Source organism: Aythya ferina (assembly GCF_964211825.1).
Source record: "Aythya ferina genome assembly, chromosome: 12".
Classification (NCBI taxonomy): Eukaryota; Metazoa; Chordata; class Aves; order Anseriformes; family Anatidae; genus Aythya; species Aythya ferina.
The window spans coordinates 14074282-14095525 of record NC_140308.1 but is presented as its reverse complement, the minus strand read 5'-3'; the positions used below and the strand labels follow the sequence as shown (position 1 = coordinate 14095525).

Here is a 21244-nt window from a genome sequence, read left to right as displayed (position 1 = left end):
TATCACTGTCATAAGATGTAGTGTTTCAGACCAAATCTATGTCAGGTCTTAGGGTTTGGCTGGAATTCAGTGTTTTAGGAGTCAAGAATATCCAATGTCTGTTGGCTGAATGGGCCTATTGGAATCCCTGTAGTTCTGTGATAGCGCATGTTAGCATAGATGGAGTGGTAAATGTTGCTGCATAGACAGGCCTGTTGTGTATCTGTTAAAGAACGAAGCAGTCAGCCAGGTCATCACCTTATATATCTACACCAACTCATGGATCTAGTTACAGCATTCTGTTTAGAACTGTCTTACCTAATCATCTCCCTAGAATGCATTTACTGATCTGGGGATGTTACTTATTCCCTTTATAAGATTTACAGATGCTGTGGAGGATGCAGCTTGAGCAATAAAGTTCACTTGTGTGAGTGACAAGTAAAAAAAACAACCAACCAACCAACCAAAAAACACACTAAGCCATACATCTTGATTAAAAAATAAGCCCACTGCAGTAGGTAGTGTTGCACAGATTATGTGATCTCCTTATAGTTTGTCCTGGGTAAGGCATAGTTGGCATTAGGCACTTGATATGCAGTGAATGCTCCTGGAAGGCTTATTTAAGAGGAAATGGCACTAAAATAAATGACTTCATTCATGAGACAGATGATGCACATACACAGATAACTAAAGGTTTTGCCCATTTCCTAAGATTTATGATAACTAGATGTAGGACAGTCTGAGAGAAAGTTCCAGTCAAGTAGCTTGTACTGAAGCTTGTCTGGGCCTTTTCCCATCTCTAAGCTGCAAAGTGCTTGGTTTCTTGTGGCCTGACTCTAGCTCAGTTATGTTATTTGTGTGTTTATTAGCTCTTCACCTGTTCGGTGCTATTATGAAATAGTGGGTGACTGTTCAAGAACATACTGGGAAATATAGCTTTGCTTTTTTATACAGTAGTTAACTAAAGTTATTGTTTTTATTGTGAGATACTGTTACTTTGCTATATTTAATATGCTAACAGCAATTAAGGAGTCATTATTAGGGTGAAAAAGTGGCAGGTGGGTGGGGTATAGTTCTAAGGGATTTCATCTTCTTACTCTTCTGTAAACAAGGTCTTGCTAAAGTTTTATTTCCTTTTACTTCAGTGAAGGAGCCCTATTAATGAGAAGTCCTCTTTGGTGTGGACTTTCCTTCTACTGAGAAGACAAGACTTTTTGATAGCAAGCAGGAATAATAAATACATATGCAAAATGTCAGGAAACATTTTAATATTAGCAGGTAAGGATTTTTACTTCCCTGTCTTTATTCCTGTTTACAAACGGAAGTAATACAACTCACATATCCTTGATTGTTATGAAATCAGTTCTTGAAAATGAAGTTCTAGTTAGTCTCTTGTATTTTCTTTGTAAATATGAGTTACAATAGCTATTAGCAACTGTTCATAACACAATGTACAGGATATTACAATAGTAATATAGTAAGTCTTAGTAATCAGTAGTTATATTCATCTTATTACAAATCATTGATTTAAAAATAAGCAGAAGTAAGTATAAAAAATGTCAAGCATGACTGAAATTAAAACAAAACAAAACAAAAAAACAGTAAAACTTCAAAAGCAAACACTTGGTGTCATGCAGTTTTTTCACAGTGAGTTTGCATGCATTCACAAAACTAAAACAAGTTCCTTGCAAGCCCTAATTTTTTCTTTATTTATTAAAAGAAAAATACACTATTCTAGAAGAAAAGACAAAATAATGCTTTTATGTGCAAGATGAAATTCTTAAGATATTAGGCACTTTGTACTGCTCCTATAACTTTCTCACAGGTTACAAAAATATCAAGGATCTCTACTTCCCTTCCCGTGGGATCTGATCCAATTCATCCATAACTTAATAGACATCTTGCGAGCTTAACTAAATCAGACTCTTTGAGGGTACTCACAGTGTGTATGTTTGATATATCAGTAGTTGCCACTAACATATGCAATATATTTGAAATCAAATATAGCATGAGGTCTCCATTCGTCATAAACCACAGAATTCTTGTACCTTTTTTTTCTGAAAGGGAACGTCACATTTCATATTTTACTTCAGATCCATTAGCATAAGATATTTCAGTAAATGAGTTTTTGTAAACAACCCTTGCTATTCTCAAATCTAAATAAAGTCCTGAATAAAAATAGTTTTGTTTTCCATCTACACAAAAGTTTTTATGTGCTGTAAATATTCTTAAAACCCATTCTTACCCATATCAAGAATCTAAGCATGCTCATTTAGAACTTTGGGTTATATTTATGGATATTTTGAGCATTTCAAATCTTCTTCCAGACAAACTTTTTAAGTTTTACATTTCCAAATCTTGTTTTCCACATAAATGTCTTTTCTAGAAATCACAAATAATTGTAATGGAAAATAAAAATGTTGTATTCCTTATACTTTAAGCTTCTAGCCATCTTGCTTCTCAGCACTGGTGAAACTGATTTGGTGACATGGATACCAGGTCAGGAACCAAACAAGGTTGTCACTGCCAATTGTTTTGTAACACACACAACCCGAATTGTCTCTAGCATCTGCTGGACTACTTGGAAAACCAAATTGACTAGTAGGTGAAAGGACTACTGAATGAATGCCCCAGAAATCCATTGCTCACTAAGTCTATGCTCATTGTTAGAGAATCTCTGTGCCCGCTACAGTAGTTTCTTGCTTGGTTACAGGAGAAATCTTTTTCTTGTCTTCCTCTGTTACAGTCTGACTCAACTGTTCAAACAGTTTTGATATCTTGGTAAATCTCAGGTGATTCTGGAATTTTCGTGCAGCAAAAGCATAAAGTAGAGGGTTAATACAGCTACTGATAAACACAAGTGCTCCGGAGACGTACTCTCCTTTGTCTATAATTTTTTCCAGTGCCAAATATATTCCATTAGAGTCTTCTATCTGAACTGAAATAATATCTAATATGTTAAAGAGATGATGTGGGAACCAGCATAAAATGAATGCCACCACAATGCTGGTAATGAGCCGTTCTGATCGCTGCTTTGATCGATAACTCATTTGTCTTATTCTTTTTGCAACACACACATAGCAAGTGCATATAATTAAAAAAGGAATTACAAAACCTGCAAGAGTCTCCAACAAAAGATATGACACTCTCTGTCCAGTAGTAGAGTAGTTGCGACATGTACACTGTAGTCCGCCGTTGATTTCATCTGTCTCTTGGAATGGAATAATAGTAACGCCAAAAGCAATGGACAGGAACCAAATGAGGAACATGATTACAAAAATATTTTCTTTTTTTTTGTACCTTTGCATTGTGAAAGGGTAAAACACAGCCATTAGTCTCTCCAAGCTCAGTGCTGTAATTAGAAATATACTTGCATACATGCTGCAGTAAATCATGAAGACCAGTATTTTGCAGAACACGATTCCAAAAACCCATGAGTCAGCAAAGGAGTAAATCCAGATTGGCAAAGTGATCAGTATGAGGATATCCGCAATGGCCAGGTTCAAGATCAGCAGGACTGAAGGAGATACTTGCTTCATTTTTGTACAAACAGTCCAGATGACAACGCAATTTCCAGGGGTCCCAATAATAAATGACAAGCTCAGTATCATGCAGACTACAAACTTCACAGCATTCCATGTCAAGTCGGTGCTGACTTCCTCAGCTTCACTCATTCCAGAAATTTTTTGGTTCTTTTCAGGTGCTAATATCCTTGGCGCTTTGCACTCTGAAAGTTTTGACTCTGAAACTGTCAGCAAACAACTTGAGAGAAACTTCCCTAATTGATATTCTGCAGACTTGTCTAGCATGTGACCTCACATCCTAATGCTCACAAACGTCTGACCGCATGTGTTCTTCCTGTTGTTTAGGAAAACAGGAATTTTTTGCATGCAGAGCACAAATAAAAATAGTATTGTCCCTGACTTTGCTCTTAATTATATATGCATCACAGCAGATTTTAAAGCATGGAGGTGATCTTTCAAAAGTCTCCCTCTTTTAAGAAGCCTGCTACTTTGTTAAAGCTACTGGTCTAACCAACAGCTATGAGGAGGAAAAAAGTTGTCCTTTTGCTACTTCACTTTTGTTTGTGTGAATATGTCAACATTCTATTTTAAGTATTTTAAAACAAAAAGATAGAAGGGTGGCAGATAAACCAGAAGTGTGCATTAAATGTTTGACATGACATCGCATTCTAGAGCATGAAACATTATTATACTCTCTGCCTTCATGTAATCTTTTTTTTTTGTTGTTGTTGTTGTTAATTCAGCAGAAGACAGTTGATCTTGATCATGCTTTAGAAATATGCTGGCACAGAGGAAATCATCTCTTGTAATGAGATTGTACCAGTACAATGAAGTTGGATAGAGTTATAATTCTAATCATAGAATCATTCAGGTTGGAAAAGACCTTCATGATTATCTGGTTCAACCATCACCCTACTACCAATATCACCCAATGCTCTGGGAAAATGCAGTTCTTCAGCTAAACAACCACCATCAGAATAGTCTGGGTGTAATGTTGGGAGGAAATGGTCTGTGTCTCAGAAAATATATGATCAGGTTGTCCTACTGTGCCAGCAATGGGCTATGACTTTATCTCCTAGGAAACCCAGTAGTTAGTGCAGTATTCAAATCCTGTGTGAATCAAAAGTTCTTAAAATAAATAAATAAATAAATCTTTGTCTGGCCAAAGATTATGGAAGTACTGTTTTACTCTAGTGTCAGAACATTTTAAGTCTGGTTCCAAATAATTAAAGGAGGAACCAAAACAGCAGCACCAACAAAAATGGTTAAGAGTCACAGAAGTGAAACTAGAAGAGTATTTTTATGTAAAATAAGCACAGATTATGCATTATGCATAGCACAATCTATTAAATTTTAAATCGTGGTACAGATTATTTCATTAAATGTTGAGGTAGATTTTTTACAAACCTGGCAAATGTAGTGCATAACGTTAAGAAGTATCTTCCAAAATGGGAAAAGGATTGCAACACCTACTCCCAACCCCAAATCGGCTTACCCATTTTTGATCTCGTAAGAGTATAATGAGATCAACTGCAAATCCAGAATAACTCCACTGAAGTCAAGAATATTTTTTTCAAAATGCTCTTTGTGTAATTGATACTTTAATTTGGGTTTCATCGTATGATTCCAGTTCCTTTTATTTTTTACTGCATTTAGTACCAATTGGGTAGGGGAAAACCTAAATCAATTGTGTATATTCTAAAGGGAATTTCTGAAAATCCACTAATAAAAGGAAGTGGTGGGCAATGTCTCTTCTTCTACTGAAATTACCTTCGTACACATTATTTGCCCAGAAGTAACTTTGGGAGGGCTTTTTATTTACTTATTGCCAGTGAACTACATTGCAGATACTTTAAAATAAATAAATAAATAAAATCAAGGAGAGATGCTCAGTACCTCTGTAAGATTTTCTTCTTCAAAACTTTATTTTTGGTGGCAAAAAAACAATTGTCTATAACAATAGTTTGGAATCAGAATTAGTATAGTTCTAATCCAGTGACATGTGGATCTGGTTGTACTTCTGAAGCACCTGTCCTTATGTTTTTCAGAAACATATTTCCCCCACTTCAGTTGAAGCTTGCTTGCCAGATGGTCTCTGCCTCAGGCTGTATCTTTCATTTAAACAAGAAACCAGATGAATCTCAGCATTGCAGGAACAGTCTGGGATTTTTCTTTCCAAACAGATCCCAGACAGGTGTTGAAATTCTGAGATTGCCTGAGTAACATTCTGAAGACAGGCTTTTAGATTTAATAATACAGATATTGGGGATAACGTTAGCTAAGGACTGTGTTTTTGAAGTGCTCTATGTGGTTGTTGTATCACTACAAAAAGTTCAGACTCATTTTAGGACGTCTTGAATGATCTCTAAAAGTGACTGCTATTTGTTGATTTTACCCTAGTAGGACACAAACCTTATAGGAAATTTAACGGGTACTTCCATTAGCAATACAGTATGTTCAATAACATGCTGAACACAACAGTGATTAAACAAGTCAGTTTCTCAGTCATTCTCATGACCACGTGTGGTGGAGTTTTTAATGTATAAACATGCTGCTGGAGTTCTGCCCAATTCTGCCCTCATAAACACTGGCCTAATTGTATTAACAGTAGTGAAGTTAGGCTGCATTTCTGTGTTTAAGAGATAAAAGTCTAAATATGAAAGTTTTGTGTACATGCATGTTATATATGCTTTCCATATGTAATGCAATAGTGCAGTCATGAACATGAGAAACTTTCTGTTAAGTGTGTTACCTTTAGATTGGCATTTAATTTCTGAAAACATTCCAAAATTGAGAAAGTCTGTGCTATTGCTAAACAACATTCTGAATTGAATTTGCTGTGGTTTAAGTACAAGGGAGGTGTTTCATCTGTCCACGTTGTTTCTTCATACACATGAGCTTCCCTCTGGTGGATAGTCTGTAGTTTGCACCACCACTGAGCATTTTTAGACAGCCAATGTGTTTGGGCTGCTACACTGAAATGATAATTGATACTTCCAGCTTTTGCATACTTATACTGAGAATCAGAATTTCACTCCGAGATGCTGAATCTTTGGGTTAACATCCTCCGCTCAAAGCACTGCCACCATTCCATGCATTAAGAGCATGTCTGTAACAATTTACAAAATAGCTGATGCATGGGAAATCCATATTATGAGTAACTTGCATGAAGAACAGTCCCAAAAATGCTTTTAAAATTCTTTCCAACTGTTGTCTTCAGAAAGATCCAGCGGATGTTTGGCTATAAAGCAATTGCTGGTGAAAGAATAGCAAGTATCATGTTTCTGCTGAGAGGCTGGAAACCAATGCCAGCAACCTTGTTTGCCTGATGATTCTGAAGGAAGTTCCTAGTCTAAACCCTTTAGTTCTTCAGCCAACAAGATAGCATTTGCAGGATAGATACAGTTGCCCTACAACTACTGCAGTTCAATGGTGTTATAAATGACAGTGGGGAAGTCACATGATACCTTGATCAGAAACTTACGGGCTACTCCATTCTTTAAGCTAGGGTAAATTGATATGGTTTGCCAGTGCAAAGCTGATCTACACGTTGCTTTCCTGATTACAGGAGGGTCTTCTATATAAATGGGATCCCATGGTGCGCAGCATGTCTCCACTCTGTAATTACTATAAAGGAAAACGTAATGCAGGAAAAGACGCTTTTTAGACATTTCTAAGCTCTTGCAAACCATGTTTGCAATAGCAGTCCATGATGCAGCAAGTACAAATGAGAACATTCTCAGTGCTTCATCACCAGGCAAAACACCTTAATGAAGAGCTACCCTGGGATCAGCTCCAGAATGTAATGAAGGATATGTACCTTGCACTATAAATAGAGAGTTTGTTACATTCTGTGCTGTGTTGTTAACTCATCTTTTAATAACGATATTACAAAATGATAACTCCTACCCAGCTCTGTAGCAAATAACAATGGTTTAATACAACTGGCCAGAGAAAAGAATTCCTGCACATTGTATTCAGGAAAACTGCTGTAGAGCTCGTGATAAGAGGAGTGGTTATTGAGGCACACTGTACGTGCATTCACACATGCTTACATATTAGTACCTTTCTTGCTGTAACAGAACTATCATGAACAATCTGAATATGTTGCCAACGATTGTGAAACTATCAAATTAAACACTGAAATATTATCCTTGTACAACCAGACATACTAGGCTCATGAGAGTAGAGGCCCTAATTAAGGAGGTAGTGAAGGTCTGAGTATATATATATAAGTCTGAGTACAAGCAGGAATATGAATAACAATTATGTAGAGATTTCAGAAAAACTTAGAGTATCTTTTCTCAGTATTATGAATATATATTCTTTAATTTTCTATTATTCAGAGTACAAGCTCTCAAACAGTAAAAGTACGGTTTCGCTATACTCAAAGGTAAGACTTTGGTCTGTGTTTACATCAGCAGTCACTAAATTGCTATGTACGTAAAATGTTGCTATCCAAGATCCTCATCTATCTGAGCGTATATAGCACCACAATTGCTACTGAGTAAATCAAATGCAAATGCATTGTTTACACACTCCTCCTTTTATGAGTAATAAATTACCGATGACAAATACTGCTTAGATGACTTGCTACCAAAAGTTACTTGATTTTTCTCTATCTAAACGTACGGTAATTTCTAACTTGTTTGGGGTTTCATGTAAATGTTGCATTACTGTAGCATTCATGTCTCTGAAATTCAGCAATGCAATTAAAGTCCTCAGAGCATCTTAGTTGATTTTAAAAATGCCGTATTTTGCTGTACATGTGGTGCAGCAACAGATGGTAGCTGTTGTTCTGCATGCAGTCTAGGTATATATTATTTCCTACAGTATACTCTTTTGTAAAGGGATCTGTCCATGTAGTTATGTATTTTCAACAGAGGGTGGCATTGAAGAACCATTTATAGTTTCATTGCCTAATACTACAGATGTGGAGGGTGTAGCCATTGTCTGTAAACAGGGCAGACAATGTACAAGTTCAAAGCTGAGACCCGTAGAACTGACTCTGGCAAGAAAAAGTTAGATGATTGCAACTTAAATTTCAATACTGTAGATAACATTTTCTAGATAAGCTTCCTAGTTGTTTCTATCTTGCAGATGTTTTTTCTATATATTTTTAAAATTCTAGCTCTTAGTGCTGTTTTGAACTACATGACCATTTCCAATTGTGTAATATGTAACAAATACAAGGTCAGCTCTGCCATGAAAATAACTTGGCATCTTATTTAATTTTCTGTGTCTCTGAAGCAACAAACTTAGAAAGTTTAGCAATGATTCAAACAATACTGTCTTTAGTGTAATTTACATTAGCATGTTCCTTGTCTTTTTGAAAAGCAGTCCAAACTGTGTTCTCTCATGTTGTGAAACAACCCTGCTCAGCAGATCTGAACAGCTTAAGAGCCTTAACTCCTTTAATACATTAAGCGTTGAGCCATTACCTCTAGTGCAATATAAAGCCCTGGTTTTGTGGCCTTTTGTCAGGAATCTGGTCAACTGTGCTGAAAGTGTAAAGACAACACTCGTTTTATGAGAAACACAAGAATTTTCTCCTGCCCTGTAGCAGCTGCCATAGGTGTATTAGACACTTGTAGAGCAGTACTTAAACCCTAAGTCACTTAGTAATTAACATACCTGGCATGTTGTTCTGCATGGCCAGAGAGAAGCTAGTGCATTGTACTGTGCTACTGTTCAGAATGATCTTGTCCAAGCATTCTTATTCTGAAATAAAAAGCAGCAAGGATTGATTCTGAGATGTTACACACAGCTACAGTTACAGATATTTACTAATCTTACACATCATATATTGAATGGAAAACATGTAAAATATGCCATGTTTAGGCACTGGCAACTTGCTATCATTCTGCAATGTGATCTATTGCCCCTGTAGGACTTCAATTTAATATTAGAAATGTCTGTGAATAATGATGGCTTTTCCAGTGTTTTCACTGGCAGAAAGTGCTGGCGTGCTGGCACTTATAATAAAACTATTCACTCAGAGTTATGAGCAGTAGAACAGAGGGGATTTTCTTGGTTAAAAATCTAATTATTCAGAGATTTTAATAGAACGTAAGGTTATATTAGACTCCAAAGTCATCTGACCTCATATTTGACTTGAGCTGGATTTAGGTATGCGTATTATGTTCTAGTGTTGAGTTAGATCAAAAAGTCCTTTTAGCCCAGTGCTTTGTCTCTGACACCAGCAAAAAGGAGGTATGCAGGGAAGCCTCTAAGAACAAGCCAAGTTTGACTATGCTTGTCCCACACTCTCTTGCTTTTAGCTGATTAGAGCTGAGAAATTTCCTGAGCCAGATATGGTTTTTACACATTTAAAAGCTTTGTGGTCAACTCCTCTGTAGACTTGCAAAGTGTGTGCTTGAACTCGTGTACTTTTAGCATCAACAATATACAGCAGCAAGAAATTCTGTAGTTTTGATATACTTTGTGAAGAATAACCTCCTTTTATTTGTTAGTCTCCTGTTAGCTTCATCTGGTTTCCCACATCTTATGTCAGAAGAAACAGCCAATAGCTGATCCCATTCATCCTCTCTATAGCCCTTATTTGACTGAACCCCCAAATCTACCATTTCTTCCAGATTGAAGAGTTATTTCATACACAATAAAGCCCTATATAGAAACCTTTCCATACTTTTCATTGTCTCTGTTGCTTTCCTCCCTTATTCCAGGTGTTTTATATTCCCTTTGAAACAGGTAAACAGACTAATTCTGAAATGTAAGAGGTTAGCAGACTGAACTCCAGTGTGTAGAAGAATGAGAGAAACCAAGCTATACAGGGGTCCCAGATCCCTCTTCTCAACCCTGTTGTTTTCACCGTTACTCTGCAAAAAGGAATCTAGTTTGGCTGTCTATACTTAAACTGTCAACATTTTTTTCTTTTTCTTTTCTTTCCTTTTTTTTTTTTTAAAATTTGCATTTAGTTTAGTTCATGGGAATCTCAGACACGATCACTGTCTTTTTGTTTTTCCCCAGTGCCAGTCTGTACTCCAGCATTTAGAAAACTTCATTCCAAAGGTCACTGTCATTCTTTCTTCAATTACTCCAGATGCTCCATGGTCATACAGGTCCTGGTGCGATACAATTACCTTGTCATCTGTAAACCATTGACTGTCCCCTGTCTAGCAGATCTTTGTACCTTGCTTTGCTGTGTGTTCTAGTCTGTACTTAAACCAGTAAAGGTCAAGTATTTTTTAAATGAGCCATTATTCTGCACTGCATGAAAGATGCTTTTAACTTTGTATGCTAGTTTTCTTGTCAGCTTTGTGTTTTGAGTCATGCCTGTGTAGGATGCATTTAGTCCTCTATGGTATTGAATAGTATCTCTTTACAATCTGTTTGTTTTTTTTTTTTCTTTTTTTCTTTTTTTTTCTCCCCACAGCAACTTACATGTGACTACTTTTATCATGATTGCTGTTTTCCTGTCTTTTGAGTTGCTACGTATTTACCACATTGTGTGGTATCTGACCACATCATTGCTCAAACTATTGCTATAGCTCTGCTGTATTGGTTCCCCTCTGTATTAGCTGGATGTTCTTCATGCTGTTATAGCGACATATCCCCATACAGAGTTCTGGTCCTTGGCATGTTCTGAGGTCTGTTACTGAGTGAACAACAGAGCACATTATAGGGAAACCATGGCTACGGATCTTGCTAGACTGCTAGACTTGCTAGCTCTGGCTCAGGGGGGTTGTCCGCCATCAGCTTCTATTTGCAATTTAAATTGCAAATCACAGATCCAGTCAGAAACATCCAAGTTCTAGTCCTCAGATTCAAGTTTTGAACAATGTTAGGCTGAATTCCTAGTTTAGCAGATTGGCTAGGCTATCGCTGATAATAATGTAATCCTATATTCTATATGAGGTTACACAGACATCAAGAAATTGACTCTCCAAAGAAAATAAAAACAGAATTTAAACAGACATTTGAACAGAACTTATATTTTGAAAATTGATAACCCGTGTTATCTGAGAACAGTCATCTGTGAGCACAGAAGAAAAAAATCAGTACTGTTTAGCAGCTTGCCATAATGAGGAAATATCTAAGACACAAAGATAGAAGCTTTGAGAGAATTATTTTCCTCAGCTAATCAAGGCATCTTTGCAGCCTGCAAACACAGCAAAGCTTAAAGCTTTTTTCACAAGCTATGCTAGGATGAGGCTCAAGTAGAAGAGTTCACATTCCCTCATAATGCTCTATCTTTTAACAGGAAATCATGAGGCCAACTTATCTGCCACATGAAAGCTCAGATATTTTTTGCTTTCAGTAGAAAAATTGTTTTTATGTCACATGATAGCAGTATCCATTTTCTACCACTTCTTCAGCTTGTAATTTGAATTCTCTGGCTTCTTCGCTTTCAGCTGCCAAACATTGATAGTCAAATGACTTCCACCATACCACGAAGAAACTCTTTGGAGTGTTTGTTATTCTAGTGACATATTTAAAACTTAGCATGGTAGCAACATTTAAAGCATCTCAAGCTGTTTATAGTATATTCATTAAAACGTTGTCCTAGCACATCTATTTTCTCAAAGTCCTATGACAAGGCAGTCTTTGGCAAGCTTCTCCTTTCTTTTTAACATGTCCACAAATGGCTCTAAAATACCATTTGAAGCTTAAAACATGACAGGTTAGTTCCCTGACCCCTGCTCAAAATGCACTTCATTCACTGTTAATCCCCCCTAAAAGGGGGATTAAATGTAATGGTGGAATTTTATTAAAATTGTCTGCTGTTGAAGTCATTTGAAGTTTCAGATACTGAACAGCCCTGTAAAACTCAAGCTTGAAATTGGAATCGTGCATTATTGCCTATAATCTTTCCTACATTGAGGGGACTGTTGAGAAGAGAGAATGTCATTCTGTGGATGGACCAGCATTGTGATGTGAAGTATCAGCACTTTGGCTTCCAAGGTTTATGCATATAGAGCATTCCATGATAGAAGTTTAACCTATGTTTGTGTTTGATGCTAACTAACACCTGTGACCAAAAATCCAGAGATGTGAAGTTTTCATGGGACAGGAGACTGTAAGATTGGGTCATTTTTTATTCTTTGATCATTGATCTTGACCATTTGATTAAGAGAACTATCAAGATAACTGTCCTGATATGATTTTGATAATAATTATGGTCTGAGCTGGATTAGAATAACCTTCCCCAGTCCCTCCAACCTTAATTTTCCTACAATTGTATTTTTTGCAATGACACAGACAAAGCCTGTCACACAATGCTACTCACGATGCTGTTGATTAAACCAGTTTCCCATGATTAATCATTCCCAATTCCTCTGTCCCTCCATCCAGAAGGGAACTATGCTCTTACAAGAATCACCAGGCAATACTTTTTAACTTAGCATGCCAAGGGATGGGAGAGTAAGTGTCTGTGCATAACTTAGATGCATTTGTAGGTTGTTTGTTTATCTCATGGGAAAGTGGCATCAGCCAAACATAACAGGCATTTATTTTTACAGGCTGATAGTACAAACTCAGATCTGAACAGCTCATTTTGTTATTCCTGTTAGTTTTGTTTGTTTTAATATTACTTAAAGAAGTATTGTGTCCATTTCTGGGCTCCCCAGTACAAAACAGACAGGGATCTCCTGGAAAGAGTCCAGTGAAGGGCCACAAAGATGATGCGGGGCCTGGAGCATCTTCCCTGTGAAGAAAGGCTGAGAGACCTGGGTCTGTTCAGCATGGAGAAAAGAAGACTGAGCGGGGATCTTATCAATGTGTATAAATACCTGAGGTGTTTACACAGAGGGATACGCCAACCTCTTTTCAGTGGTTTGCGAGGACTGGACAAGGGGTAATGGCCACAAAATGGAGCACAGGAAGTTCTGCACCAACATGAGAAAGAACTTCTTCACGGTGAGGGTGATGGAGCACTGGAACAGGCTGCCCAGAGAGGTTGTGGAGTCTCCTTCTCTGGAAATATTCAAGGCCTGTCTGGACACCTACCTGGGCAGCCTGCTCTACGGAACCTGCTTTGGCAGGGGGATTGGACCCAATGATCTTTCGAGGTCCCTTCCAACCCCTTCAATTCTGTGATTCTGTGAAAGAACCTTGGTAAAATTTGGATATTTTTTATTTGGTTCCTAACTGTAGTCAGTTTTCCTACTCAAATCTTATTTTTAATGTGCTAATCTGGATTTAAAGAATAGGAAATAAGTAGGTAGTCTACACACCTTGCATCTCATATCTAAAACTGTTTTATAGATGCATCTTTTAGTGGTAGTATGTGTCTTTCAGACCCAAATAGCTGTAATATAAAACGAAGAGGAAAAGATATCTTTAAAATAGCTCTTAAAATCTCAGTTACAAAATACCCTCTTCAGTACATTTTTTAAATACCCACTAAAGAGGAACTCTCAAACTGTTTCCTAGAGGAAATATTGAAGTCTCAACAAATGTGATCAGTCAGATGTTTTTCCATCCTTCACTGGTTTTACAATTTAGCACTGAAAATGAGTAAATGAAACCTTAGTGAGATCAGATAAAAACCAGCATGTCCCTCGGTAAGTTACTAAATGACTAATGGACACAAGTTTAAATTCTTCTGGATACACTTGTGTTCCAGAACTGGATTCACTTCTGTCAGGAGTCAGTTGGATGTAATAGTAGCTGTGTTTTTTCTTCTTAGAAGTAACTTTAAGCTAGCAAATTTCCTGAGCCCTGTATTTCTTAGCAACTTCCATGACTCCCAGCCCAACTGGGCCACCAAACAATGTGTGACACTGGATGAGATTGCTTATTAAATACAAGAACAATGGTCCCCAAGCCTTTTCATTATGTGTGTGCTAGAATCCTGAAATGTTCCTGCCTGACTCATGCCACATGACAAACAAGATTTCTTTTGCTTTCTTTGGCAGGTATGTCACTATGCCCTAGCCATTCTTACAGCCTTTAAAAACATGCTAGCCCTTAAAATAGCAGCATGCTGAACTTCTGCTTTGTCTTTCTCCAAATCCTCTCTTCATCCAAAAGTATCTTACCTGCAGATCAAAACTGCCTTGTTAAACTTTTTAGCTTTTTACCTCAGAGCACAAAGAGTTTCTCTGCACAGCAAAAAATTTCAGGCTCTATCATTCATGCAACATGTGCTGGGAAGTTGCTGAAATTTATGAGAACTTGTGCAAGACATAAGCTGTCCCTGAGGGTTCAACCTACTCAGTTTTCATCACAACATAGATCATATTTAAACTTTTTGTCATATATTCCTCCTACACTTAGCTGTACCTCCAATTTCAAAATTCTACAGTGGTTCAATCTGAAGCAACAACTGAGTAAATCTCAAGTAAAGCTCCCAGTATCTTAAGTCCCAGCATTCTTGATAAGAATTTCTCACTCTTTGATTCTAACAAAATTCTCTTTGACTCAGCAAGTATTTTACCATTCAGCATCTTTGGGTTTCTTTTGCTGTCTTGACTGGAATGAAGAATTTAGCAACCGAAGGACTGAACTGTAAAAGTCATCCACACTTTATGATGGAATGAACATAATCTATGCATTTATTGGACCTTAGCACATTTTAAAAATCATTTAAATTATTAAATGGGTGTTTTTGTAGAAAGTATAATCTCTAGGTCCTGTACTAACATCTTATAGCCTATAACACTGAAAGATTCAAAGACCAAGAAGGTGGGCATGCATTATGCGTCCGTATTGTAAAACTATATTATAGATATGGTTTTCCAGGACAGTAATTTCTTGGTGGTCCCAAAGGCAAGTGAAATCAGATTAGAATACAAGCCTAGTTTTTGTTTGTGTTGTTGTTTTTAAACTGGTGTGTGTGTGTTCCCCCAAGTATTTACTAGAAATAGAAGTTCTGAAGTTCTTTGGCTTTCACTGGTACATACATGTCTGTGAATATTAATTTTCCTTACTGCTAAAATTTAGTAAGGAAATTTGTGGATTAGAACACCAAAAAATGATCTGTTTCTTGCACTTCACCTGATATAATGGCATAGATCTTTAGATCTCTCCATAACAGGTACACAAATCAATAATATTTATTTTTCTTCCTAAAGAAAACATACTGTTTGATTCTAAATATGGAGAATGAGTATTTCAAGTTAAAATGTTTCTATTTTAAATGTTTTTTTTTTTTGAGTAGAACAACTGTTTAAGAGTACCGGCTACACTGGGCCAAACACTAGGGTTAGATTGGGAAATCCAAAAATCAACCTTAAAAGTGGAAGATGAGTATAATAGGAGTAGATTACAGAATGTATTAATCAAGTTCTCTACCACCTTCTACCTTAAAACTTCAAATCGTTTATAACTTTTCCAGACCAGTAACATATAGTCCATTCAGTCCTAAATCATTTGTGTTGTTATAGACATAATGGACAGAATTACTACTGACACGATCATGCTGTTTTTTTCCCTGCTTAAGAGGAATGTTGGCTTATTTTATATACAACTTCTCAAACTTATTCTCCCTGGTCTGTGCATGTCCTTACACTGTCTTATTGCAGGCTGCTCAGAACTTGAGATCTTTGCAGGCTTATTAGTCATTAGGTGCTCAAAACTTACTGTGAAGCTCGATTACGTGGATCATTTACAAGCAGTAATTCGTTCACTTTAGCGAAACGTGAGCCAAAAGAGCAATATGATCTCCTTTATACAGATTAAAGGCTTGAAGATAGGAGAGATGATAGTGACAGGCTCTATTAATTGCGGATATCCTACCACAGCAGATGGCTAGGCTCTCATGTTCTAGATTGATATCCATGTAAGCCTGCATTGTGCACCTGCACCGTCCAATTGCCCCCTGCCCTTCTTTCTGGTCCTGTTCTGCACCATAAACAAACTCAGCTTGAAGGAGACTGAGGAACTGACCTCAGGTCTTGTTTTCTGTCCTAACACCAGTGAGCAGCAGCATGGGGAACAATACAGAAGTAAATGTAAAGTGCTGAGGAAGCAGGAGAGAGGAGAAGGAAGGGAAAGTAACTTTGCAGCCTGGGTTCAAATGCGTATCATACTGTTCTGGGACTATGTGTCTGTGCTTATATTTACAGCATGAGTTTAAAAAGTGTTGTATTTTGTTGGGAGGGGGCTTTCTAAAATGCGTGAACCTGTCTAACAATGGATTAAAAAAAAAAAACTTTGTTAAAGGTAAGAAACTAATATTTTCTCCAGGCAGATGAGAAATTGAACTCTCCTCTGGCAGATTTAACAAAAAAGGGCTAAGAATTGAACCGAATGTCTGAGATATTTATGGGATCTTGTAGATGTAAAGTTTCATTCTAAAGAAATGTTATTGAAAAACCCTGTGTTACTATAATAATAATAATTAAATAACACAGAGGCAGCCTCTTTCCAGTGCACACTGAGCTCTTCAGAAAATGTATGCTTATGACTGTCCCCCATTCAGGTCAGCTGCAACACGTAAGTATTATTACAGATCAGTCACACCTGTGCTAAAAGCAGAATACATTGTACAGGTATGACTGACTTCAACTAGACCTCAAAGTATTCTTGAGAAGGAAAGGATTAAGCTTGCTTTTTTACCTCCTGAGCTGAGCTTTAAGGGCTGATATTTGTGTAAAGAAAAAGACAATTATCTTGCTCCACAGACAGAGAAGAAAGAGCATATCAGTGTTGTGTAATGCTATTTTTTGCGCTGCTTTTTCAAAATAAAGTCACATTCAAGCAAGGGTGAGGATTCCTACCAATGCAGAAAAAATTAGGAGGGTAAATCTTGTGCCAAGGAGCACTGGAAAACTTGGTACTACAGAGAGTATTATTGGGGAAAAATCCTTGGCAGCTTCTTAAAAAAAAACAGCATATGTATTCTCTAATGAAACTTAAAGTTGTACATGTGTGCTGTTCCAAAATTGAAATTTATGGAATATAACTACTTGTGGCAAACTATTGCAAAATTTACCATCCTAATCTTCATATGTTCCTTATACCAGTGTAAATGTTAGGTTCTATCAATGTGTAGGTTTCAGGTCTCACTTCTCAATACTGATCTCGGTTCCTTCCTGGCCTTAGGCATGAATTCAGATTGTGCGCATGAATATAACTAATTTAAAGCTGAATACCTGGTCTGGTGTGTGATGTTTGCAGGGCACCGAAAAAGAAATGTCAGAGATATTACAATATTTTCTAAAGACAAAGAAAATTTTTGGGAATTCAGGAGATGTCACAGTGATTTCTGCAGGAAAAAATGAAATAAGCAGATGTTGTTTGTACATTCAATAACAAGGAATATGATTAAAATAATCCCTATAAATCAAATATTGTTTGTTTATGTATGTGATAATAAGCATCTTACTCACTACATCTTTTGTCTTCTTTCTTGTCTAAGAGGCTTCCATGAGTGTCTATGTTCCACTACTCTCATTTTCATTGAGGTTATATTCTGGATCTTGGGGTAATTCTTACTGTTGAAAATCTTGTGAGGCAGTAGAGATTAGAATAGCAAGTTTCTAAAAGATATGAATGGTGAACATTGTGTTAACACGTTCTGAACTTGGTAAATCCCTGAATGAAAAACAGCAACAATGGGGCAATTACTGCATGGGCCTCTGCCTACAGTGCAGACCTGTGCCAATGCTTTGGTTGTCATCACATCTTTCTTTTAAACTTGCCTCAGCTGTGAAACATGTACTGCTACTACAAACACCAGTGCTTAATCAGCAGACAGTGTATGATACAGTTGCTTACTATATTAAATGTTTGTTTCACATACTGCTTTTTCTCCTGTTGTGTATTATCCTTATTTGCTAAGAATGCACATCTTCGGGACAAAGCTGCTTTTCTAGTAGTGTGTCTAGCTCAGCACAATCATGTTTGGGGATATTTGAGCCAATACAAACACTACTTAAATGGTAAGGATCGGAGGCAAACAGAGAATTCTGTTCAACCAACTAAAAGATGTTTAAGCAAATACTAGATTTCTGGAAAGGATCATTTATCTTAAATAACAAGTCTGCATACTCATGTCTAATTCATGGTTTTTGTCAAGTTGCCAGTGCAAGCCCTCAAGGAGTCTTAAACAAAGATAATGCTACTGATATTCTAATTTCTGCTGTTTAATATAGTTTAGTTCTGATGCTTGTTTGGAAAGAAGTAAAGAATATTTACCTCGGATACTGATTATACACATGAAAAAAAATATCTCTACAATGGTAACAAAGTGGGCTTCTTAGTTTTTTTTTTTTTTTTTTTTTGTTTCTTCTTCTCATATATAAGCATGAAAAAGGCACAGTACTGCTTTCATCAGTAGTTTCAACTGTAACAAATTCCTTTTTGTTGTCCAGATAGTTTTTGATATGAAGCATGTGAAGGGAAGTAGCACATAGCATTGTACCTTTTATAGAAATAAGCTTTTTACTGGCAGTTTCAGACTTGTAGTTGGTTCTGCTATTTCTTGGATTTTCCCTGGATGATAACAAGTAGAATTCTGTCAAGAGGATGTACATGATCATGGTCCTGAACTGAGGGTAATCTGTAAATGCCCTGCTGTCAAGTCATTCTTTGTAGAGACAGAGGTGGATTGCCTTTCTAACAGCACACTACTTGGAAATACATTGTATTGAGTTGGTTATTTGCAGAGCAACAACTGGAAAACAATGCCAAGGGGCTCCACAGTGTCATGGTTCCTCTTGTTTTTCAGTGCAAATGGTACCAGGCAATCAATAAGAAAACAGAAATTTGCTGTTAATATTTAAACAACCTTACATGTACAAAGGCAAAGAGCTTAGTTTACTTTGTTTTCTAGTATGAATAGTCCTGATCTCCCAACAGGAGGTAACAAAAGAAAGAACAGACACAACTTGATTCATCAGCTGAAAGACTTATCTAAAGAACTAGGACTTGCATAGCAGAAGGAATAGGAATTATGTGCTTAGCAGGCTTTATCTGGAGAAGAATAAGAGGAAAAGGTGTTTATGAAGAGTGAAGATATTCCCAACTGTCAGAATAGTGCAGAGATTCGTAACAGAAATATTAAGATTGGTCTGACTGAGTATGGAAATGTGTGTGTGATATCATGAGAAGAAATAATAAAGGTTACAAAAATGACACACATTTGATAACCAAAGACATAAATAATAGCAAACTGGCAAACACTGAGGAATGTGGTGTTTACATCTGTACAGACCAAAAGACCTATGTGGTCAGAGGCCTATAGCAGAAATGTCTTACCAGCAGAAAAACAACCCCCAGTAAAAGGAAGATGGTAGCAAGGTTACAGTAAGTCATATGTTCCATTCCTCTTTTGGTTAGCTCAGCAACGAAAAGGATAATTCATAAAGACATTTTAAAAGAAAGAAACAAAGACAGCAAACAGTGAGCTTGCCTAAAATTTAGAGGGTGAAATAAAAGACTAAGACAAAAAAAAAAAAAAAAAAAAAAAAAAAGACAAAAAAATGAACGCAAACCAAAGAAGCTCAATAAAAAACCCACATCATAATAACAGTACTACTAAAAAGCACAGAAAATATGTTCAAAAACTGCTTTGCTGCTGTCCAAGAGAATCCAAGAGGCATACCAGGACTTGATAGTTGGTATTCCTTGAACCTCATGTCACAACACAAGTGATCTTGGCCTGACTACTTGGACATGAACATTTTGCTGCTTTTAATATATAGCAGTATGAGAGAATGACTGAGTGACTGATTTTTTTTTTTTTTTAAACACAGCTTTACCCTTCCATAAGGTCTTTCACTGCATTTTGTAACATTTAATTCCTACACAAGGATCAGTGTTGCAACCACTTTTACAGACAGTCATACTTGCACACCCTGTCGTTTGCTTTAGTAGGAGGTCATTTCAAGTCAACACTTGTGTGGTGACTAAGCACCTGTCTTTGGGACGGAGGCAGGCCTTTGGTTTTGCTGGATGTTGTCACCTTTCCACTTAGTGTAAATATAACAGGTGTGGCACCTGCCTGGAGAAAGACAATCCTAGATTTAGACTTAGTGTTGTCTTCCTTGAGTGCTTTGTCGCATTTTCTTCTTCTAATTTCAGAAGGATATATCCTCCCCCTTCCACATTAATGCCACAACATCCCCCTCACATTTTTCTGAATTCCAGTCAACAGGTTGTGTGCCTGTTTTTCCAGATTCTGCTTTCATGTGTAAATATTTTTGATGTGCCATTCTGCAGAACTACAAATCTTGAATAAGGAAGTCAGTGAGGCAATAACAGCTACATTTTTATATCTTATGGTGTATACATAGCTGGTTGAAACACGTAAATTAATGAAAAGTAGTTTTCTCCTTTTAGCATCTCACTCTGATGTTGAGATACTGTTTGTGCTGGTGTGTAACCCATTCAAGGCAGGCATATTTCTGCAAATTTGCAGGCACGCCAAAGGACGTAGGAAGCTCTAAAGCAGATAGAAAGGTACCCTTGTTGCAAAATAACCCCATCAGAAATAGTGTTACGCTGAGCATGAAGCAGTAACACCTGCCTCAGTGTATGTTCTCAGTAGGACTGGATGCAGAAGTGAACCAAGGAAGCCTTGCTTTGCCCATTGACGTGATCATGGCTAGTCACGAGATGGGATTACACCGGTTCCAAGCACCATTTTATCTTCCCCCTTGTAGTTCATGCCTCTATGGATACCTTTCCTTGGCCCCTCTGCAACTCCCCACCACACTGCAGGCTGAGCAAACAACTTCTAGTAACCAGCATTGCCAAAGCATGAAGGCTCATGTCCCTTTGGGATTTAAAATCTTGCCATTACACGTCTACCTGTTCTTGTTACGGGGATA

The 21244-nt window shown here is 37.1% G+C and overlaps 1 protein-coding gene and 1 long non-coding RNA gene across 2 annotated transcripts in view; both read right to left on the bottom strand.

Annotated features, from left to right (window-relative positions):
* Positions 1-21244, bottom strand: part of LOC311443437 — a 139722-nt gene that overhangs the window by 25745 nt on the left and 92733 nt on the right. Inside the window, exon 6 of the long non-coding RNA XR_014697272.1 lies at positions 9138-9224. This is a non-coding gene — a long non-coding RNA (uncharacterized lncRNA). The remainder of the gene's footprint in view (positions 1-9137; positions 9225-21244) is intronic.
* Positions 1231-4733, bottom strand: LOC311443434 (leukotriene B4 receptor 1-like). The gene has a single exon (XM_084533599.1). The coding sequence runs from the start codon at positions 3786-3788 to the stop codon at positions 2646-2648; it is 1143 nt and encodes a 380-aa protein (XP_084389725.1). The 5' UTR covers positions 3789-4733; the 3' UTR covers positions 1231-2645.